Source organism: Kogia breviceps, chromosome 13 (assembly GCF_026419965.1).
Source record: "Kogia breviceps isolate mKogBre1 chromosome 13, mKogBre1 haplotype 1, whole genome shotgun sequence".
In the NCBI taxonomy this organism is placed as follows: Eukaryota; Metazoa; Chordata; class Mammalia; order Artiodactyla; family Physeteridae; genus Kogia; species Kogia breviceps.
Window position 1 is genome coordinate 72773644 of NC_081322.1, and position 23196 is coordinate 72796839.

The 23196-nt window shown below is 35.8% G+C and overlaps 1 protein-coding gene across 6 annotated transcripts in view; it reads right to left on the minus strand.

Moving 5' to 3' along the window:
* SHPRH (SNF2 histone linker PHD RING helicase) overlaps positions 1 to 23196 on the minus strand; it is an 86114-nt gene that overhangs the window by 20014 nt on the left and 42904 nt on the right. For all 6 annotated transcript variants that reach the window (XM_059035989.2, XM_067010973.1, XM_067010970.1 and 3 more), the window contains 8 exons: positions 20344 to 20451; positions 19236 to 19378; positions 15979 to 16152; positions 15601 to 15663; positions 6994 to 7219; positions 4962 to 5105; positions 3734 to 3835; positions 662 to 733 (listed from right to left, as the gene is read on the minus strand). In XM_059035989.2, coding sequence (XP_058891972.1) covers positions 662 to 733; positions 3734 to 3835; positions 4962 to 5105; positions 6994 to 7219; positions 15601 to 15663; positions 15979 to 16152; positions 19236 to 19378; positions 20344 to 20451 — 1032 coding nt within the window. The remainder of the gene's footprint in view (positions 1 to 661; positions 734 to 3733; positions 3836 to 4961; positions 5106 to 6993; positions 7220 to 15600; positions 15664 to 15978; positions 16153 to 19235; positions 19379 to 20343; positions 20452 to 23196) is intronic.

Genomic DNA, 23196 nt, shown 5'->3' on the forward strand with positions numbered 1-23196 from the left:
TCAAAATTTGAAAAGCAGTGAATATACTGATATTACATATATTTTAGTTTATCATACAAAGTAGGAACTTATAGTACCATAAATCACATTTCATAAAGTAAAAATAAGAATCTCTTTAAGGAAGGCGAATACAGTTGCATTAAGTTTATAGACATTTGTATACTAACATTCACAAAGAAATATACTTAATTGATATAATAGTCTTCTAAAAATCACATATGAATTCCCTCAGGATTGCTGTTATTTGTGCTTTAAATCCTGGTACTATTAGACAGTAATAATGTTAAGTAAGAACTACGTTACTATACCTTTGTCATAACTTAAGTAAATCTGTGTATGCCGTATTATATTTCTGTACAATTACCAAATAACCATGGTAAACTGACAGACTCAAGTGACTGGAAACAATACTTAAAATTATTCAGCTTTAATGAAAAAGATGGGGCTATTCTAGAAATACGTTTTCACCTATCCCTTAAGGGAAAACATTGCTCAAACATATTTGGCACTAAGCCTGTCAGTTAACCTTTGGCCCTACCTTTCAGACAGAGGTAGTATTTGCCTTGCATGCAAAGTTTGAGGGTGGGGCGAGTGGTATGTAAAAGCCTTTGAAGACTGTAAAGTATTTTACAAATGTATGTAATATTTATTATAATTTCACCTGTTTTCCCAGTTGCCGAGCACAGATTGGACAAGGTTCTGGATTAATACCTCCTGAAGTTTTGTCCTGAGACTATCCAAAAAAGAATTAAAACATATATTAGCTATATTTTAAAAGCTGTTACATGTTTTACAACTCATTTATAAAAGTAAATGTTGGCAATTAAAATAATCGAATAATTGAGATGACCTAATAATTCATATATTAATACTAACATTCCTGGGATTTACAAATAACATTTATTTAAGGAGTGAAGAAAAAAATGGACACAGTTTTTAACAGTTTGTTAATGTTATCATATTACTGTATTTGTGATTATGATGGAAGGCAAAATAAGAAGCAAAATATGATATAATTTACCTAAATCCTCAAATTTTACTTTCATGTTATATATATATATATATATATAAATAAAATTTTTTTTTTTTTTTTTTGCGGTACGCAGGCCTCTCACTGTTGTGGCCTCTCCCGTTGCAGAGCGTGGCCATGGCTCACGGGCCCAGCTGCTCCACGGCATGTGGGATCTTCCCGGACCGGGGCACGAACCCGTGTCCCCTGCATCGGCAGGCGGACTCTCAACCACTGCACCACCAGGGAAGCCCTAGATATATTTTTTTAAAAAGAAATAGATATTCTGCATGTCCACTTGGCATGGGATCAAAGACATTGGGAAGAGGCAGCATTTATTCACATAACTCATTATTACTGATTTCTTCTCCGTATCCTTTTTCTAATCTCACTAAGGCAAAGCAAATAATTAGAAACCAGAAAGATTACTGATTTGAGACCTATCTATGACTGGAAATTATGTTGAAGTATAATAGCTTTTCAAAGTCTCTTTAAAAACTGAAAGATTTCCAAAAAAGTCATCAAATGAACAGGTTTTAAAACTGAGGAAAACATAAAGGAAAGTAAATCAGACTCATAGATTACTAAATTGTTCTTGATTATCCTTTGACTCTTATAAGCAGAAAAAAAAAGCTAAATTCTGCATGGATTCAGAAGTTCTAATGGTTAAAACAATTCCATTAACTACAATGTAAGTATGCAGCATTTTTAAAAAGTTGGACTGAACTATTCTTTTCCTCTGTTAATTATAGATTTGTTTCAGGTAATACAACAAACCACCTAAAACCTTAGTGGCTAAAAAAACATGAATTTCTCCTGATGCTACAGGTCACCTGAGTTACTTTGGCATGCACTGATTTGGTTTGGGCTGGATGGTCCAGCACGGCCCACACTCATATCTAGCTGTTGCTAGGCTAGGGTCTGGGGAAAGGGCTAAGCTGAGGTTTTTGCTCCTCAAGAAAGGTAACCTGGGCTTCTTCACATAGTCTCAGAGTTCCAAAACATGACATGATTGGGAGAATTCCAAAGGGCATGGACTTTTCAAATCTCTGTTTGTGACACAAGGCCAAAAACAAGTCATCTGACTAAGTCTAGAGTCAGTGTAGGAGGGGATTAACGAGGAGCAAGCACGCAAGAGAAGGTATTACTGTAGCATTTTGTAAACAATCTACCAGAATTTACAATACTTCTTCTTTTCTAATTTATTTAATGTAAGAATTAGCATTTTTTCCATAAAGGACATGATTGTAAATATTTTAGGCTTTGTGGGCCATACTATCTCTGTTGCAACTCCTCAACTCTACTATTATAGCACGAAAGCAGCTGTAGACAATACTTAATGAATGAGTATAGCTGTATTCCAATAAAACTTTATTCACAAAAACAGGTGATGGGCTGGATTTTTCCTATGCTTAGTAGTTTGCAGATTGCTTATTTTCCTTCATTTATAGAGTAAATATTTTTTCTCATATTTTTTGCCAAATGGGTTTTCCTACATAGATTATATCCTTGGAATTTTAATTAAGAAAAAATAATTCAACATATAGAGGATATCAACTTATGTTCCATAACGAAAAGAATCATCAACTATCTCTTAATTTTGACTCTCACATTTAAAGTACAGAAATCTTATATTTTAAAAACTCATGTCCAGAAATATCAAGACTTTTTTTCCGAATGTTATTTTTCTATAGCTAGCATTTTGCGAGATTGACTTAAAGTTCTTCTCTTTTTTTCCCTGCCCAAATAGTAGTCATCGTTATAATAATAGTAATAATATAATAATATTAATAGTGAATACCTAGAAAGTGCTTAATAAACCAGTAAACACTCTAGCACTTACATATATTAATTCATTTGATCCTCAAGAGAGACCTACAAGATAGTGTTACTTTTCTCATTTTACAGATAGGACAAAGAGAAGTCAATAACTTGAATAAAGTCCTATATATAGAAAATAGTGGCATCATGATTCAAATTTGCACTATCTAGGTCCAAAAGTCTACCTTCTTAACTACTATGCTATTTTACCTATAAAGAATGTCCAACTTTTTCATTTTGTCATTGCTGAGATTTAATGATTCACTTAAATGACTTTGTACTAGTTTTCAGGACCAATTGTAGTCTACTGCTTTCCTTCATTTGCCCTATCCAAAAATCTACTACTACATGTTGTTCTGATAAGTTACTCTGCCACTCCCATTTATTCTTGCCAGAAAATGGAATTATATTCATCAATGTCTAATACAGTACTTTGCTTACTACTAAGAAAATATGTTGTGAATTACATTAAATAATTCATTACCATGTCCTCTTATTTAGCAGCTTTCCAAACACACTTCACAGTTTCAAAATACAAATTAAAAAATCTGTGTATGCGGTACTGGATGCATGAATGCATTTATCTTTGCTGAGTGGTATGTTGTAATACTTTCACTATTCAAGGCTTCCGACTACAGTCTGTTTACATTGTGCTATACTATATAACTGCATACCCTTTACATTATCTGTATAACATATTTTCTATAGATATCATCTTCTTTTGTGATCTGTGTAGCTACTGCAGACATACCTAGTGTTCTGACTCATATAACTAACACAAATAAATAAAAGAATGATTAAAAAAACCCACCTATACCATTAATTAGAGGACTAACAGATTAAATGAAAGGAGTCAATAAAGTGGTTTATTGATAATACAGTAGCATCTTTTAAAAACAATACCTTCTCCAAGTTAGTTAGGTAAAGAAGCTGCCCAAGTTTTTTCTGAAGCTGTGATGTAGCAACAGCTTTATCATTTAGTAGTTTTATACGATTTTGTTCTACCTAAAAACAAAACAAAACAACTTCTTTATTCTAAGATGGTAACATTATATTAAACATGCACAATTCTTTTATTTTAATTCTTTCTTAAAAAGTGTCCTATTTTATGAAAACATATTTACATGTGAAAATTCAAATTTGCAAAATGGATACTAGATAATATTAACATATTTCAAAAATATATATATTTTGCTGTATAGAAGACAAAATTCAATGTAGAATTCTTTTAAATAAAAAGCTTCCCTATATACCTGAAGTAGGTTAAAAATCAACCAAAGGCTATTTGTGTATGATTTTTCAGTAATACATTTATGGGATAAAGAAAAATAAAATGGTATGCTACTTTGGCCATACAAATGAAGTGATTTTAAGAAATCCAGGGAAGAATCTCTTTGCTCCTCCTTTCTGTGCCCCCACCCTCAGCAGAATATGGTAACAGAAAAAAAGAAAAAAAAAGAGGAATTTGTTTTCACTTAAAACTTATTGAGAATTCTATTTTAAAAATGAAGTGAAATAGTATATAATGAATATTTCTAAGTTTTTCTAAGTTACAGTCTCCAAGCTTTATAGAAAAAATAAGATTTAAAAGATTAAAGGAATAAAAACAAATTCTAAAGAAAATAATACTTTTAATATGAAGAAAAAAGGTTGGTGGAGTTATTTTTTAAATTCTGAGATACAAAGAGGAATTTAACAGACGATAAGTTGTCAATATCTGTTCATCATTAAAAAGGAAAACAGTGCAAAATCAGTTCTTGGTTGTTCTTATGGAAGATTTTTTTTAGTTCTGAAAAAGCTGAAGTAATAGGACATACGTCTAAAAACTGACCAAGAATATCTTTAGGCTTTGGCACGCAAAAGGTGCTCAAGAATAGATGAATATGCAACGTGGAGAGAAACAAATAAAGTGCAAATGCACCCAAACAGTGAATGCTAAGCATGTATTAGACATGAAATTGCTCATCTCTGACCTAAAAAACAAACAACTTCATATGGCTCAAACTAAGAGCAGATATGAAACACTTACTTATTGAAGACATCACTGCCCTGACTCTATCCCTTCTATGGATCTTGTATTTTTGTGACATCTATTTGCTGTGTTCTTTTCTGTGATTCATTTGCAAATTACCTCATGTGGTTCAATGATATGAGGAACTGGTGGACTGGGCTTTGGCTCCCTAGGATCACGTACTCTTAGTCGTTCTGTAGCCATTGCAAGTTCATCAACAGCAGACACACGATTCCTCAGAGCCATCCAATATTCATGAAGCAACTGAAGGAACAGAAAAGACAGACAGTGGTAAAGCACATAATTAAAACTGGTTAAAACCACCAAGATGTCCCTTGGTCAAGGGTCTTCAGTGAGGTCTTAAAACATACACAGTGTTTTCACTACGGGTCTAAGGTACAAGCAATTCTTGGGCCATTTTTAGGATGAGGAAGTGGGACTGAATAATCTCCACAGGACCTGGTGGAATCTCTGCTTTATTTTTTAAAGAAATAATTTTTACTATATTTCACATTCTCAAAATAATATGTATGTATGATAATGAGAATATTAAAGTATACAACTGAGTCCACATCATCCGAATTAGGAAAGAGAATAATGCCAGTTCCTTAGGAAGCCTGTGCTCCTTCTCAACTGCATCACTCTCTTGCCTCACACATTCTTCCTTCAACCCCAACAATGGGTAACCACTATTCTGAATTGGACTTACTATTCCGTACTTTTTGCTGGAGTTATACTAATCTATACATCCTTAATAATCCGGTTTTATATGTTTCTGAAATTTATAGAAATGCTATCAATCAGCATAAAATTTTTTGATATGCTCTCTCCACTAACTAACATTATGCTTTGAGTTAGATCCTGATGGATGTGCGTAGCTGTAGCTCATTCATTTACACTGTGGGTTTAGTCTGCAATGTTATGGAGAACAAATGAACAAAGATCTGGGTGAACTGCATGATAAGCACTCCTCTGACACAGACCGTGTGGCTAAACTGAGCTCAAAGGAAGAACATAGGGGCAAATGAACACTGTATATAGTATTGTCTGTTCCATGACTTGCTGTAATTAACTGTGTTAATGTGCTTTTGCTTTTAGAATAGTAATGTGAAAAGAAAAAAATTATTATGAACCAATGATTTTGATGCTATAGAAGTATCATTATTCAATCTATCAAATGTATGAATTGATATTATAGACAGCACAGTTTCTCTTTCTTGAGAGAAATTTTTATCCTGCTTTAAAAGGTAAGAACTTTAGATTAAAAAAAATAAAAGATATCAAATGGAATATAACATTAAAAATAAAAAACCCACTTCTTTTATTTCCTCACCCATCTCACTTGCAAAGTAGGACAAGGGATTAAAAAATCCACATATAAAGAATAATTCAAAATTAATGAATCCTGGAATCTCAAGCATAGAGTTATAACATGATGAAATTATTAAAGTATAAATATTAAGAGTCCCTCTGTGCATTATTAATTGCAATGGTTTCTAGTCTTGTATGTTGAGAAATGTTTACTATGTTCTCCAATCTTTAAGGTTGTTGATGTTTGGTTGTTATTCACAGAGCAAAAGAAAAAAACAAAAAAGGAAATAAAGCCACACTCTGATTTTAGAGAACAGCAGTGTAAGACCAAGCTAAGACTAGAATAACACACTTTCAAGGAAAAACAAAAGGCTTCATATAAATTTCATTTTAGTAATGATTTTTAGTAATTTAATAAACAGAAACTTCTCATTTGTTCAGTATTGTTGTATTTATTTTTTATTTTATTTTTTTGCGGTACGTGGGCCTCTCACTGCTGTGGCCTCTCCCGTTGCGGAGCACAGGCTCCAGACGTGCAGGCTCAGCAGCCATGGCTCATGGGCCCAGCTGCTCCGCAGCATGTGGATCTTCCTGGACCAGGGCAGGAACCCGTGTCCCCTGCATTGGCAGGCGGACTCTCAACCACTGCGCCACCAGGGAAGCCCTGTATTTATTATTCATCATTACAATCATTACATTTTACGGAAAGATAAATTACGACACCTCAACTCTCTAAAGCAGATTTTTAAAAACTGAAGAGAGAAAAAGGAAAGTAGCAACTAAAATTAATGTAAAGGAGGAGAATTCTTAATATGGGAAGGAAGTTTTAAATTACTGTTACCTTATATTCTTTCTTCCAAGCTTCAAAGAGATCCATTGAAGTACCTCCCTCATCAATGAATTCAACATCAAATCGATGTGATTTTGCAAATGACAGCAGAGCTTTCATGGATCGCTCTGTCTCACTTATTGCCCACAGACCCCGGTTGGTGGTAGGTATTCGGTCATCCACCAGTCCTTCTTCATCTTCTATCATCTCCTCAAATATTGCAGTCTGGCCTTTGACTCTGAAGACATTCGAGAACAAAACCACAGTAATTACTGTCAGTGGGTAAGAAGTACTATAAAAATGATATTACCAGAGCTAATAGGAAAGCAAGGTCAAAACTAAAAATTTCATCAACATCTTTCAATGTCATGTCTACAAGATCATGCTTGCAAGTTTTTGGAAAAACCATACCAACTCTGAAAATGCTTGAGGTATCATACATTTGACAAGTGCTCTCTTGAGAGCAATCTGGCCTAATAAAAAATGGCTATAAATTCCAAGCTAAAATCTTGCTCTGAGAATTAAAATAATACAAAACACAAATTACCACCACTATCAACCATGCAAAAGTAAAACAAAAAAACCACAAGATGACCTAAAAGTACACTGCTGATTTTTTTTTCTTGAGGCAATCAGGCTTACTCTTTTCTCAATTTCCATGTTTGTAAAATAGGAATAATTTTACTAAATGTACTCAATAAGTAGCTTAATCCCTGACACCAGGATGAAGACTTCAAATCTGTGTTGGAGAAAGTGTATTACTAAAAAGAGCTAACATTTTTAGAGAACATTTACCGTGTATCAAACACTATTATGCTAGAGAAGAAACCTTCAAGATGGCAGAGAAGTAAGACGTGGGATCACCTTCCTCCCCACAAATACATCAGAAGTACACCTACATGTGGAACAACTCCTACAGAACACCTACTGAACGCTGGCAGAAGACCTCAGACTTCCCAAAAGGCAAGAAACTTCCCACGTACCTGGGTAGGGCAAAAGAAAAAAGGAAAAACAGAGACCAAAGAATAGGAATGGGACCTGCACCAGTGGGAGGGAGCTGTGAAGGAGGAAAGTTTTCCACACACTAGGAAGGCCCTTCACTGGCAGAAACAGGGGATGGGTGGTGGGGAAGCTTCAGAGCCACGGAGGAGAGAACAGCAAAAGGGGTGCGGAGGGCAAAGTGGAGAGATTCCCGCACAGAGGATCAGTGCTGACCAGCACTCACCAGCCTGAGAGGCTTGTCTGCTCACCTGCCAGGGTGGGCAGGGGCTGGGAGCTGAGGCTTGGGCTTCAGTCGGATCACAGGGAGAGGACTGGGGTTGGCTATGTGAACACAGCCTGAAGTGGGCTAGTGCGCCACGGCTAGCTAGGAAGGAGTCCGGGAAAAAGTCTGGAGCTGCCGAAGAGGCAAGAGATCATTGTTTCAGGGTGTGCGAGGAGAGGGGATTCAGAGCGCCGCCTAAATGAGCTCCGGAGACGTGCGTGAGCCGCGGCTATCAGCGCGGACCCCAGGGACGGGCATGAGACTATAAGGCTGCTGCTGCTACCACCAAGAATCCTGTGTGCAAGCACAGGTCACTCTCCACACCTCCCCTCCTGGGAGCCTGTGCAGCCTGCCACTGCCGCGGTCCCGTGATCCAGGGACAACTACCCCAAGGGAACACACGGCGCACCTCAGGCTGTTGCAACGTCATGCTGGCTTCTGCCACCGCATGCTCGCCCTGCATCCGTACTCCTCCCTCCCCCGGGCCTGAGTGAGCCACAGTCCCCGAATCAGCTGCTCCTTTAACCCCATCCTGTCTGAGGGAAGAACAGATGCCCTCAGGCGACCTACATGCAGAGGCGGGTCCAAATCCAAAGCTGAACCCCGAGAGCTGTGCGAACAAAGAAGAGAAAGGGAAATCTCTCCCAGCAGCCTCAGGAGCAGCGGATTAAATCTCCACATTCAACTTGATGTACCCTGCATCTGTGGAATACTTGAACAGAAAACGAATCATCCCAAAATCGAGGGGGTGGACTTTGGGAGCAACTGTAGCTTGGGGTTTGCTTTCTGTATCTAATTTGTTTCTGGTTTTATGTTTATCTTAGTTTAGTATTTAGAGTTTATTAACATTGGTAGATTTATTGATTGATTAGGTTGCTCTCCTCTTTTTTTTTCTAATATAGATATATATATATTTTTCCTTTTTCTCTTTTTGTGAGTGTGTATGTGTATGCTTCTTTGTGTGATTTTGTCTGTAGAGCTTTGCTTTTATCATTTGTCCTAGGGTTCCGTCTGTCCTTTGTTTTAGTGGATTTGGTTTTTGCTTTGGTTGCTCTCTCTTTCTTTCTTTTTCTTTTTTTTACGACTTAAATTTTATTTTTAATAATTTTAAAATGTTTTATTGTAATAACTTTTAAATTTTATCTTTTTCTCTTTCTTTCTTCCTTCTTCCTTCCTTCCTCCCTCCATCCCTCCCTTTCTTTCTTTCTTTCTTTCTCTCTCTCTCTCTCCCTCCCTCCCTCCCTCCCTCCCTCTCTCTCTCTCTCTCTCTTTCTTTCTTTCTTATTTTCTCCCTTTCCTTCTCAGCCGTGTGTGTGGCTAACAGGGTGTTCATGCTCCGACCGGGTGTCAGGCCTGTGCCTGTGAGGTGGGAGAGCTGAATTCAGGACATTGGCCCACTAGAGACTTCACAGCTCCACGTAAGATCAAATGGTGAAAGTGCTCCCAGAGATCTCCATCTCAACGCTAAGAACCAGCTCCACTCAACGACCAGCAAGCTACAGTGCTGGACACCCTATGCCAAACAACTAGCAAGACAGGAACACAACCCCACCCATTAGCAGAGAGGCTGCCTAAAATCATAATAAGGTCACAGACATCCTGAAACACACCACTGGACACGGTCCTGCCCACCAGAAAGACAAGATCCAGCCTCATCCACCAGAACACAGGCACCAGTCCCCTCCATGAAGGAGCCTACACAAACCACTGAATCACCTTAGCCACTGGGGGAAGACACCAAAAACAATGGGAACTATGAACCTGCAGCCTGCAAAAAAGGGAACCCAAACACAGTAAGTGAAGGAAAATGAGAAGATAGAGAAACACACAGCAGATGAAGGAACAAGTAAAAACACACCAGACCAAATAAATGAAGAGGAAATAGGCAGTCTACTTGAAAAAGAATTCAGGGTAATGATAATAAAGATGATCCAAAATCTTGGAAATAGAATGGAGGAAATACAAGAAACATTTAACAAGAACCTAAAAGAACTAAAGAGCAAACAATGATGAACAACACAATAAATGAAATTAAAGATTCTCTAGAAGGAATCAATAGCAGAATAACGGAGGCAGAACGGATAAGTGACCTGGAAGATAAAATGGTGGAAATAACTACCACAGAGGAGAATAAAGGAAAAAGAATGAAAAGAATTGAGGACAGCCTTAGAGACCTCTGGGACACTATTAAACGCACAAACATTCGAATTACATGGGTCCCAGAAGAAGAAGAGAAAAAGAAAGGGACTGAGAAAATATTTGAAGAGATTATAGTTGAAAACTTCCCTAATATGGGAAAGGAAATAATCAAGTCCAGGAAGCGTAGAGAGTACCATACAGGATAAATCCAAGGAGAAACACGCCAAGACACATAGTAATCAAACTATCAAAAATGCAAAACAAAGAAAAAATATTAAAAGCAGCAAGGGAAAAACAACAATAACAAAGAAGGGAATCCCCGTAAGGTTAACAGCTGATCTTTCAGCAGAAACTCTGCAAGAGAGAAGGGAGTGGCAGGACATATTTTAAGTGATGAAAGGAAAAACCTACAACCAAGATTACTCTACCCAGCAAGGATCTCATTCAGATTTGACAGAGAAATTAAAACCTTTACAGACAAGCAAAAGATAAGAGAATTCAGCATCACCAAATTAGTTTTACAAGAAATGCTAAAGGAACTTCTCTAGTTAGGAAACACAAGAGACGGAAAAGACCTACAATACCAAACCCAGAACAATTAAGAAAATGATAATAGGAACATACATATCAATAACTACCTTAAATGTAAATGGATTAAATGCTCCAATCAAAAGACACAGACTGGATGAATGGATATAAAAACAAGACCCGTACATATGCTGTCTACTAGAGAGCCGCTTCAGACCTAGGGACACATACAGACTGAAAGTGAGGGGATGAAAAAAGATATTCCATGCAATTGGAAATCAAAAGAAAGCTGGAGTAGTAATTCTCATATCAGACAAAATAGACTTTAAAATAAAGACTATTACAAGAGACAAAGAAGGACACTACATAATGATCAAGAGATCAAGCCAAGAAGAAGATATAACAATTGTAAATGTTTATGCACCCAACATAGGAGCACCTCAATACATAAGGCAAATGCTAACAGCCATAAAAGGGGAAATCGACAGTAACATAATTATAGTAGGAGACTTTAATACCCCACTTTCACCAATGGACAGATCATCCAAAATGAAAATAAATAAGGAAACATCAACTTTAAATGATGCATTAAACAAGATGGACTTAACTGATATTTATAGGACATTCCATCCAAAAACAACAAAATACACTTTTGTCTCAAGTGCTCATGGAACATTATCCAGGATAGATTATATCTTGGGTCACAAATCAAGCCTTGGTAAACTTAAGAAAACTGAAATCGTATCAAGTATCTTTTCCAACCACAACTCTATGAGGCTAGATATCAATTACAGGAAAGAAATTTGTAAAAAATACAAACACATGGAGGCTAAGCAATACACTACTAAATAATGAAGAAATCACTGAAAAAATCAAAGAGAAAATCAAAAAATACCTAGAAAGAAATGACAATGAAAACATGATGACCCAAAACCTATGGGATGCAGCAAAAGTAGTTCCTAGAGGGAAGATTAGAGCGATACAATCCTACCACAAGAAACAAGAAACATCTCATATAAACAACCTAACCTCACACCTAAAGCAATTAGAGAAAGAAGAACAAAAAAACCCCCAAAGTTAGTAGAAGGAAAGAAATCATAAAGATCAGATCAGAAATAAATGAAAAAGAAATGAAGGAAACAATAGCAAAGATCAATAAAATTAAAAGCTGGTTCTTTGAGAAGACAAGCAAAATTGATAAACCTTTAGCCAGACTCATCAAGAAAAAAAGGGAAAAGACTCAAATCAATAGAATTAGAAATGAAAAAGGAGAAGTAATAACTGACACTGCAGAAATACAAAGGATCATGAGAGATTACTACAAGGAACTCTATGCCAATAAAATGGACAACCTGGAAGAAATGGACAAATTTTAGAAATGCACAACCTTCTGAGACTGAACCAGGAAGAAACAGAAAATATAAACAGACCAATCACAAGCACTGAAATTGAGACTGTGATTAAAAATCTTCCAACAAACAAAAGCCCAGGACCAGATAGCTTCACAGGCAAATTCTATCAAACATCTAGAGAAGAGCTACCGCCTATCCTTCTCAGACTCTTCCAAAACATAGCAGAGGGAGGAACACTCCCCAACTCATTCTACGAGGCCACCATCACCCTGATACCAAAACCAGACAAAGATGTCACAAGGAAAGAAAACTACAGGCCAATATCAGTGATGAACACAGATGCAAAAATTCTCAACCAAATACTAACAAACAGAATCCAACAGCACATTAAAAGGATCATACACCATGATCAAGTGGGGTTTATCCCAGGAATGCAAGGATTCTTCAATATATGCAAATCAATCAATGTGATACACCACATTAACAAACTGAAGAAAAAAAAACCATATGATGATCTCAATAGATGCAGAAAAAGCTTTAGACAAAATTCAACGACCATTTATGATAAAAACCCTCCAGAAAGCAGGCATAGAGGGATCTTACCTCAACATAATAAAGGCCATATATGACAAACCCACAGCAAACATCATCCTCAATGGTGAAAAACTGAAACCATTTCCACTAAGATCAGGAACAAGACAAGGTGCCCACTTGCATGACTATTATTCAACATTGTTTTGGAAGTTTTAGCCACAGCAATCAAAGAAGGAAAATAAATAAAAGGAATCTAAATTGGAAAAGAAGAAATAAAGCTGTCACTGTTTGCAAATGACATGATACTATACATAGAGAATCCTAAAGACTCTACCAGAAAACTACTAGAGCTAATGAATGAATTTGGTAAAGTAGCAGGATACAAAATTAATGCACAGAAATCTCTTGCATTCTTATACACTAATGATGAAAAATCTGAAAGAGAAATTAAGGAAACACTCCCATTTACCAATGCAATAAAAAGAATAAAATACCTAGGCATAAACCTACCTAAGGAGACAAAAGACCTGTAGGCAGAAAACTATAAGACACTGATGAAAGAAATTAAAGATGATACAAACAGATGGAGAGATACCATGTTCTTGGACTGGAAGAATCAATATTGTGAAAATGACCATACTACCCAAAGCAATCTACATATTCAATGCAATCCCTATCAAACTACCAATGGCATTTTTCTCAGAACTAGAACAAAAAATTTCACAATTTGTATGGAAACACAAAAGACCCGAAATGGCCAAAGCAATCTTGAGGAAGAAAAACGGAGCCGAAGGAATCAGGCTCCCTGAATTTAGACTTACGACAAAGCTACAGTAATCAAGACAGTATGGTACTAGCACAAAAATAGAAATATAGATCAATGGAAAAGGATAGAAAGCCCAGAGATAAACCCACGCATATATGGTTACCTTATTTTTGATAAAGGAGGCAAGGATATACAATGGAGAAAAGACAGCCTCTACAATAAGTGGTGTTGGGAAAACTGGACAGCTACATGTAAAATGAAATTAGAACACTCCCTAACACCATACACAAAAATAAACTCAAAATGGATTAAAGAACTAAATATAAGGCCAGACACTCTAAAACTCTTAGAGGAAAACATAGGCAGAACACTCTATGACAGAAATCACAGCAATATCCTTTTTGACCCACCTCTTAGAGAAATGGAAAAAACAAAAATAAACAAATGGGACCTACTTAAAAGCTTTTGCACAGCAAAGGAAACCATAAAGAAGTTGAAAAGACAACCCTCAGAATGGGAGAAAATATTTGCAAATGAAGCAACTGACAAAGGATTAATCTCAAAATTTACAAGCAGCTCATGCAGCTCAATATGAAAAAACAAACAACCCAATACAAAAATGGGCAGAAGACCTAAATAGACATTTCTCCAAAGAAGATATACAGATTGCCAGCAAACACATGAAAGGATACTCAACATCACTAATTATTAGAGAAATGCAAATCAAAACTACTATGAGGTATCACCTCACACCAATCAGCATGGCCATCATCAAAAAATCTACAAACAATAAATGCTGGAGAGGGTGTGGAGAAAAGGGAACCCTCTTGCACTGTTGGTGGGAATGTAAATTGATACACCCACTATGGAGAACAGTATGGAGGTTCCTTAAAAAAATACAAATAGAACTAACATAAGGCCCAGCATTCCCACTACTGGGCATATACCCTGAGAAAACCATAATTCAAAAAGAGTCAAGTACCACAATGTTCAAGTACCACAATGTTCATTGCAGCTTTATTTAAAAGAGCCAGGACATGGAAGCAACGTAATTGTCCATCGACAGATGAATGGAGAAAGAAGATGTGGCACATGTATACAATGGAATATTACTCAGCCATAAAAAGAAGTGAAATTGTGTTATTTGTGGATGGACCTAGAGTCTGTTATACAGAGTGAAGTAAGTCAGAAAGAGAAAAATAAATACTGTATGCTAACACATATTTATGGAATCTAAAAAAAAAAATAGGTTCTGAAGAAACTTGGGGCAGGACAGGAATAAAGACGCAGATGTAGAGAATGGACATGAGGAGACTGGGAGGGGGAAGTGTAAGCTGGGACGAAGTGAGAGAGTGGTGTGGACTTATATACACGACCAAATGTACAACAGATAGCTAGTGGAAGCAGCCACATAGCACAGGGAGATCAGCTAGGTGCTTTGTGACCACCTAGAGGGGTGGGATAGGGAGGGTGGGAGGGAGACGCAAGAGGGCAGAAATATGGGGATATATGTATACATATAGCTGATTCACTTTGTTATATAGCAGAAACTAATACAACACTGTAAAGCAATTATACTCCAATAAAGATGTTAATTAAAAAAACAACCCCCCCCAAACTCCACTATGCTATGTAATTATATGCCTTTTCTTATTTAATATACATAAAAAAACTCAGTGAGGTGTTATTATCTTCATTTCATAAATGAGGATACTGAGGCTTAGAGAAGTAATCTGTGCACAGTAGTGAGCAGGGATTTGAGGTCATATCTGTTGGACTGTACAGTCTGTGTACTCCCATAAACTGTCCCTCAAGCACATGTCACTATGTGACAGGAGCATTTGTGGGTAAATGTCAGCACAGGTGAAACTGAGCATGTTAAATGGGCAAATGCTAAAGTTTAGTAAACTGAGTGGATAAGAAAAAAATATATAAGAAATGTTATTGTGAGGAAAATGTAGTTGTATAAATTAAAATACCAAGTCTTGCAAAATGTTTCATTTTCCTGATGGGAAATAATCAATCAGAGAACTTACGTGTGAGAAAATAACTTTGATTCATACTCTGTGAACAATTCATCAGCCTTACAAAAGACGCAGCTGGAAAAGAAGAAATTATCAGAGAAATATTCACAAACATAACCTCAATCAGGTAATTTCTAAAAGTGGCTTAGTATTTTATACTTCACATTTTCTTTACAAAAAATATGCCATTTTAGAAAAAAAAAATACGTGGTCCTCAGGTATGTGGTCCTAGCAAGTTTTTTTTTTAAAGTTAGATTAATAATACATCTCTACTTCCGTCTGAACTCAAATGAAAAATGTTTTCTTATGTGAGCCAGTGTTTCTTCTCTCAGGAGAAATCTAGCTCAGTGGAATAATGCCATTCATTTGATGATTTCTCCTATTACCTACCAATTGAGAGGAAGCCTGGTTGGCCGGAGGTGGCAGCTTGTTGCAGACTCAATAACATGACGAGATGGAGGTCCCTCCAGATTTTTTACAGCATCTCTTACTTGCCTCTGGAACTTACTTAGCTCTTCCATATGTGTTGTAAGTAAGAACTGAAGACCTCTGCAGTCATGGAACCTGATTCCCATCACCAGCACCACACACACAGCAAAGAAAACAACAGTAGGTCAATTTCCTAAAAATTCAAGAAGTGGTTGGCAGTGTTAAAGAAACTGCAACAGTTTTACCTAGTCACATCTGAGTGAGTTTACATTAGGAGTGTATTCAATTAGTATCTACTAGTAAACAAAGAATAATAACATTGGGTTGTCTACTACAAAAGATAACAAAAACATCTGATAGTGCCTGCCCTCAGAACCGAAAAACAATCTGCAAAATCTATGTCTCTGTGTCTGATGTCTTTGAAAGATCAGGATTGCCGCATTCTTTCTTTTTAATACTGATTGACTACAGATGTTCCCCTGACACCGTGCTCTACATAGAGGTGACTGTAGGATGAAAAGTAGAGACAGAGAGCTGAGAAGAAAGGAGAAAAGTAGCCAAGAATTATATTTCATATTACAAGGAACTTATACATATACACATATATTTTTATTAAGCATTTACTAAATGCCAGGCACTTTTCCAAGCACTTTTCCTGTATAACCTCAATAGATACCCAACTGTGAACATGTTATAGATGAAGATTAATAAATTAAAGTAATTTAAGTAAAGATACAAAATTATGTGGCAGGGCTAGGAGCTAAACCCAAACACAATGCTCGTAACCATTCTGATAAACTATAAATGAAATGGGTCAAGAAAAAAAAGTATGGATGTGTGTGTATGGGCTTTTGAAAGCAAAACGAAAGCCTAGAATAATAAGAAATTAAAAAACAAAATATATAAACAAGATTTGTTTGCTTTTTAAGTTAAGAGTATATCCTCCTTCCTAAAATGCCATATGCCATTCTCTCCAAATTGTTCAAAAGAGCCCACTTTCCTTCCTAAAAGGCTTTCCCAATATTTCACAACACTAATCTATGTTTCTTTCTGTTCATGGAGTTTATTAACAACATTATTCATTTTAGTACTTTGTTTAGTTTTTATACATACATTTCTCAAATTATGACTCTTGTCTTCTCATTAAGCTAACTTTTAGACGGTAATAATTAGATTATATCCCTTTTTCAAAAACATATATAATAGGCATAGAATAGCTGCTCAATAATTTCTAAAAAAATTTACTTAGACGTACTTAAAATTAGGTTAGGTATCAATACTATTCACAAAAAGAAAACACAATTTTTTATTTGTAATTTATTACAAATTTAAACTGCTCTTCGAAAATTAACTTTGAACCAATGGGAAGTGGCGGCTTTGGAAAAGTTCTCTCCACTAACTCAGGTCTGAGCATGAGTAAGGGCTGAAAAATATCACAGATCAGCATTTAACATGTCTTAGCGATGTTCTCTCTTGCAGGTCCTTTAAATGAAAGAGAAGAAAACATAGTAATAGAAGGTAACTCTTAGACATCATACTAATGGTAGGTACTATTTTAAGTAAGCACTTTAAAAATATTAATTTACTAATCCTCACTACAATGCTGTGTGGTTTTATAGATGAAGAAACTAAGGCAGAGAGAGCTTATATAACTTTCCCAAGTCCAAAGAGCTAACAAGTGGTGGCACTGAGGTATGAACACAGGCAGTCTGTCTTGAGAACCTACCTGTGCTCTTAATCACCAAGCTACATAGTCTTCCCCAAGAATCATTAACAAGCAAACATTAAGTAGTTTGGTGTCTGAGACATGTCTCATTAAAAAACACAGCAGCAGTGTTAAGATGATCTCTGAATACATGTAATATAAAAAAAATTAACTTTAAAAATGTGTTTTCTTACTATTTATGTCTAATGTTTTTTAAAAGCGTATTTGTGTAATGAATTATACATTTTATGTTTCCTGTTGGTCCTTTTACAGCCCTGGGACCTCAAAACATTTAATAGGGGATATATTCTAACATGGGGATTTACAACTTTTAAAAGTAATTTCTCAGAAAAAAAAAGGAGTTTCTGTGTGATTTAAGAAAAACAAGTTCAAGATATTTTAAAATATTTTCCTTCATCAGCTGATGCCACAATGCTGGCAGAAGACATTATTAGGACATAGCTTTAAAACTGGATAAGATGAATTCATGACATAAATGACAACTTATCCTGGAACAGTGATTCTTGGGCTTAACAGGGAAAAAGGGAGTGCACTCAAAGGCATAATATACTGCATATACTTCAGAAATGAGAAGCTCATCACGTTCTGAATGGTGAAAAAGATGATTACATTAAGGTACATACAAGTTACTAATGACACACAGAAAATGTAGCATATTTTTTAGGGTGTTAGCAGACACTTGAAAATGTTTTTAGAAGAGCAAATGAAAACACTTTAAAACATTTCAAAGATATTCTTATACGAATATAAGAATTCATTTCAGTGAATTTTTCACTGAAAGCCAACTTTAATCCCAAGGCTGACGTTACACTGCGATATGATCTGAGAAGTAATAAAGATCCTCCTCTCTGTCCCCCTCCCTAGAATCAACAGTTCTGCTGCAACACCTAAATTCCCCACATTAGACAGACATTCCTTTGGGTTAAACCACTGAAGGTACTTTTGATAGGGTATATTTGTTCTCTGGGAAGAATTATTCACCATTCTTACTTCAAGAGGAATAACCCAACTTATCTATCTTGAAGAATGGTTATTGTTGCTGAGAAGAAAGATGGGGAAGACAAAGCAGACTCTACAATATAAAACCTGGGCCACTGTGCCACTATGAGCTTAGCCCTTAGGGAATGAATGACATAGGAAAATATGAAAGCCTTACCCCAAGGGAAAAATTCTCCAAAACAAAGTCTATTTCAAAACTGCTTAAAGAGCTGTCTTTAAGCAACTCTGTCCAACAAAGATACAAAGAAAATACTTTAAGCAGATTAAAAAATAGAAAAAAAAAAGCACTGAAAAGAGAACAGTTAAAAATGACTAATATACAGGAAAAAAGCATACCTCATATTTTGGTTTGAAATATATGCAACAATAGGTAAAATGTAGATGTTCATAACCACAATATGTTATGACTTTTAGTTGTAACTCTTAATACCAAATGATCGAATATTTGGGGTGACTACTCATATAACTATTATGGTTTGTTTTATTTTCTTACTTCTCTGACATAGAAAGCTTGCCAGTTTGTTGCTTGTAGTTGCTGGTTATTTCATTTCGTACTCTTTGAACAAGTTCCTCTTCAATACCAAATTCTATTGCTCTGTGTATCACATTCAGCCACCAAGGAGAATTAGAGTAAATCTGTAAACAAGACAACAGCTGATCAACTAATGTCTTTTTAGTATTTGCAATGTTTCTATCACTGGAAAGAGTTCTGTGAAAAATTAAAAGGAAGCAATAAATGCAACTCTCAAGGGAATCACAGTAGTGGGGAGACAAGTATACATGTTGTATATACAGTGAGTAAGTACAACTTCTGCATATATAATTAAATAGAACACCTATTTCATGATTACTCTGAATGAGAATTTATTTACATACATTTATAACAAAGCTGTGCTAAAAAAAATATCGAAAACAAAATAAAAATTCAGTATTCACTATATATCTGAAAAGGTAACAGGTTTCTTTCTCAGCATAATAAAGTCATAATGCTTATCCTCAAATAACTGAACTAGATTCTACTCAATGAATAATCTTTGATAACTAATAAAATTATATGCTTGAATATTAAATAATTAATGAATTAGGAAGAATAAAATGTGGAGTAACTGGTTAAAATCAAAAAGTAAAAGTATTTTGTGTAGCCTTCTCTTTAAACTTTGCTACTGATTTCATGAAAGAGAAATTCTAGAAATGACAAATGGCACATATTTCATAAGGAAAATACTTATGGTTCTCATATTCTAACATCCTAAAAGAAAAGATTTTGGTAACATGCACATCTAAGATCAAAAGAAGGTTATGGAAGTCTTCACTTTCTTCAAAAGACAACTTGTTACATACCAAAGGTAAGAGGAAACCACATTATACCTTAAAAGAAATGAAAGAGAATAACCTCAAAATAGGTGACTTATCTATGTATCTGTTCATCCAATCAATAAACACTGCTAACAGCAAATAAGTTTTAATTGTGGTTCAGGTACTGTACTAGGTGCTAAAAGTTCCAAGATGAATAAGAAAGTTCAAGTTTCTCCCCAGAGCAGAACAAAAACCAAAATGTTATGTGGAGAAAAACATAAGGAAAGTCACAGTGGTGGCCATACCTTTCTCTGGAGGTCACGTATGGTCTGCTGCACCGGCAGCAAAGCTTGTTGCGCTTCAGCAACCTCTGTGTTACACTTGCTCATATAATGTTCTCGCAGCTGTTTGGCCTGTGTTGAAACAGGAAACAAGTATAAACTTTCACTTCAGGTCAAGAAAATAATTTAATATGATGTTTCCAGAAGAGTGTACTTTATTTATTTAATCTATTTAACTCAATTTAAGCATTCAACTCTACAAGTATACTGTAGAGAACATGAATGCCATGCTAGAAATTCATAAGATGTATATTGAAGAGATTTTACCTGTAAGCCACCTTGACTTACATTTACCTATCAGTCACATAATTTAAGAAATTCCAAGGATTTGCTCCCCAAGTTTCTGATTTTTTAATTTTAAAAAATGGGAGGGGAAAGAACAGTAATATTTCAAACTATAAGGCAAAACAAGAATACATTTTAGAATTTCTTGTCTGATTCAGTTATTATAATTTCTTGGAATTACTTCAGTTTAGAAATAATACTTTGGGTTTTAGGACTGAATTGTGTTTCTCAAAATCTATGATGAAGTCCTAACCCCCAACGTGACTATATTTGGAGATAGGGCCTTTAAGAAAGTAATTAAATGAGTAAATGTAGATAAATGAGATGATAAGGGTGGAGCCCTAATCCTATATGGCTGGTGTCCTTAAAAGGAAAGAGAGACACACCAGGGATGCAAGTACACAGAGGAAAGGCCACATGAGGACACAGTGAGAAGGCAGCTATCTACAAGCCAAGGAGAGAGTCCTCAGGAGAAACCAACCCTGCTGACACCTTGATCTTAGACTGCCAGCCTCCAGAACTGTGAGAAATACATTTTTTAAAATTAAAATAAATTTTATTCAATTTATTTCAATTAAAAAACCCAATAGTTTACCCATTTCTCCCACACCCAAGGCCTACCTCTTTCAACCACCAGTCTGTTCTCTGTATCTATGAGCATGGTTTTTTTCTTTTTCTTTCTTTCTTTTTTTTGGGATTCCTCATATAAGAGAAATCATACAGTATTAGTCTTTGTCTGACTTATTTCGCTTAGCATATAATACCCTCAAGGTCCATCCATGTTGTTGCAAATGGCAATATTGCATTCCTTTTTATGGCTAAACAATATTCCATCATATATGTATACAACATCTTCTTTATCAATGGACACTTAGGTTATTTTCATATATTGGCTATTGTAAATAATGCTTCAATGAACATAAGGGTGCATATATCTTTTCAAGTTAGTATTTTTGTTTTCTTCGGATAAATACCCAGTAGTGGAATTGTTGGGTCATATTATAGTCCTATTTTTAATTTTTTGAGGAACCTCCATACTATTTTCCATAGTGGCTGCAGCAATTTATATTCCCATCAACACTGCACAAGGGTTCCCTTTTCTCTCATCCTCACCAACACTTTTTATATCTTGTCTTTTTGATAATAGCCACTCTAACAGGTATGAAGTGATACCTCATTGCGGTTTTGATTTGCATTTCCTTAGTGATTAATGATGTTGAGCATTTTTTCATGTGCCTGTTGGCCATCTATATGTCTTCTTTGGAAAAATGTCTATTCAGATCCTCTGCCTATTTTCCTTTTCTTTTTAAAAAATGTATTTATTTATTTCGACTGTGCTGGTTCTTAGTTGCAGCACACAGGATCTTCACTGCAGTGTGTGGGATCTTTAGTTGTGGCATGTGGCTTTCTTAGTCTTAGTTGCGGCACATGGGCTTCTTAGTTGCGGTGTGCAGACTTAGTTGCGGTATGCAGACTTCTTAGCTGCAGCATGCATGTGGGATCTAGTTTGCTGACCAGGGATCGAACCTGGGCCCCCTGCATTGGGAGTGAGGAGTCTTACCCACTGGACCACCAGGGAAGTCCCTCTCTGCCTATTTTCTAATCACCTAATAAGGGGTTAATATCTAACCCCCTGATAAGGGGTTAGTATCTAAAATATATAAATAGCACATACAACTCAAAACCAAAAAAACAAACAACCTAAACAAAAAATGGGCAGAAGACCTGAAAAGACATTTTTTCAAAGAAGACATAGAGATGGCTAACAGGCACATGAAAAGATGTTCAACACTGCTAATTATTTGAGAAATGCAAATTATAACAATAATAAGGTACCACCTCACACATGTCAGAATGGCTATCATCAAAAAGTTTACAAATAACAAGTGTTGGGGATAATGTGGAGAAAAGGGAACCCTTGCATACTGTTGGTGGGAATGTAAACTGGTGCAGCTACTAAGGAAAACAGTATGGAGGTTCCTCAAAAAACTAAATATAAACTACCATATGACCCAGCAATTCCAGTCCTGGGTATATAGCTGGAAAAAAAATGAAAACACTAGTTCAAAAAGACACATGAACCCCAATGTTCATAGCAGCACTATTTACAATAGCCAAGACATGGAAACAACCCAAGTGCCCATCAACAGATGAATGGATAAAGAAGTTGTATGTATTTACAATGGAATATTATTCAGCCATAAGCAAAAAATGAAATTCTGCCATTTGCAGCAACATGGATGGACCCAGAGTATTATGCTTAGTGAATGGGTAAGAAAGAGAAAGACAAATATCATAGATCACTTATATGTGGAATCTAAAAAATAAAACAAATAAATGTATGTGTAAAACAGAAACAGACTCACAGATGTAGAAAACAAACTAGTTGTTACCAAAGGGGAAAGGGAAGCAGGGAGGGACAAATTAAGGGTATGGAATTAAAAGATACAAACTACTATGTATAAAATAGATAAGCAGCAAGGATATATTGTATAGCAGTGGGAATTATAGCTATTATCTTATAATAACTTA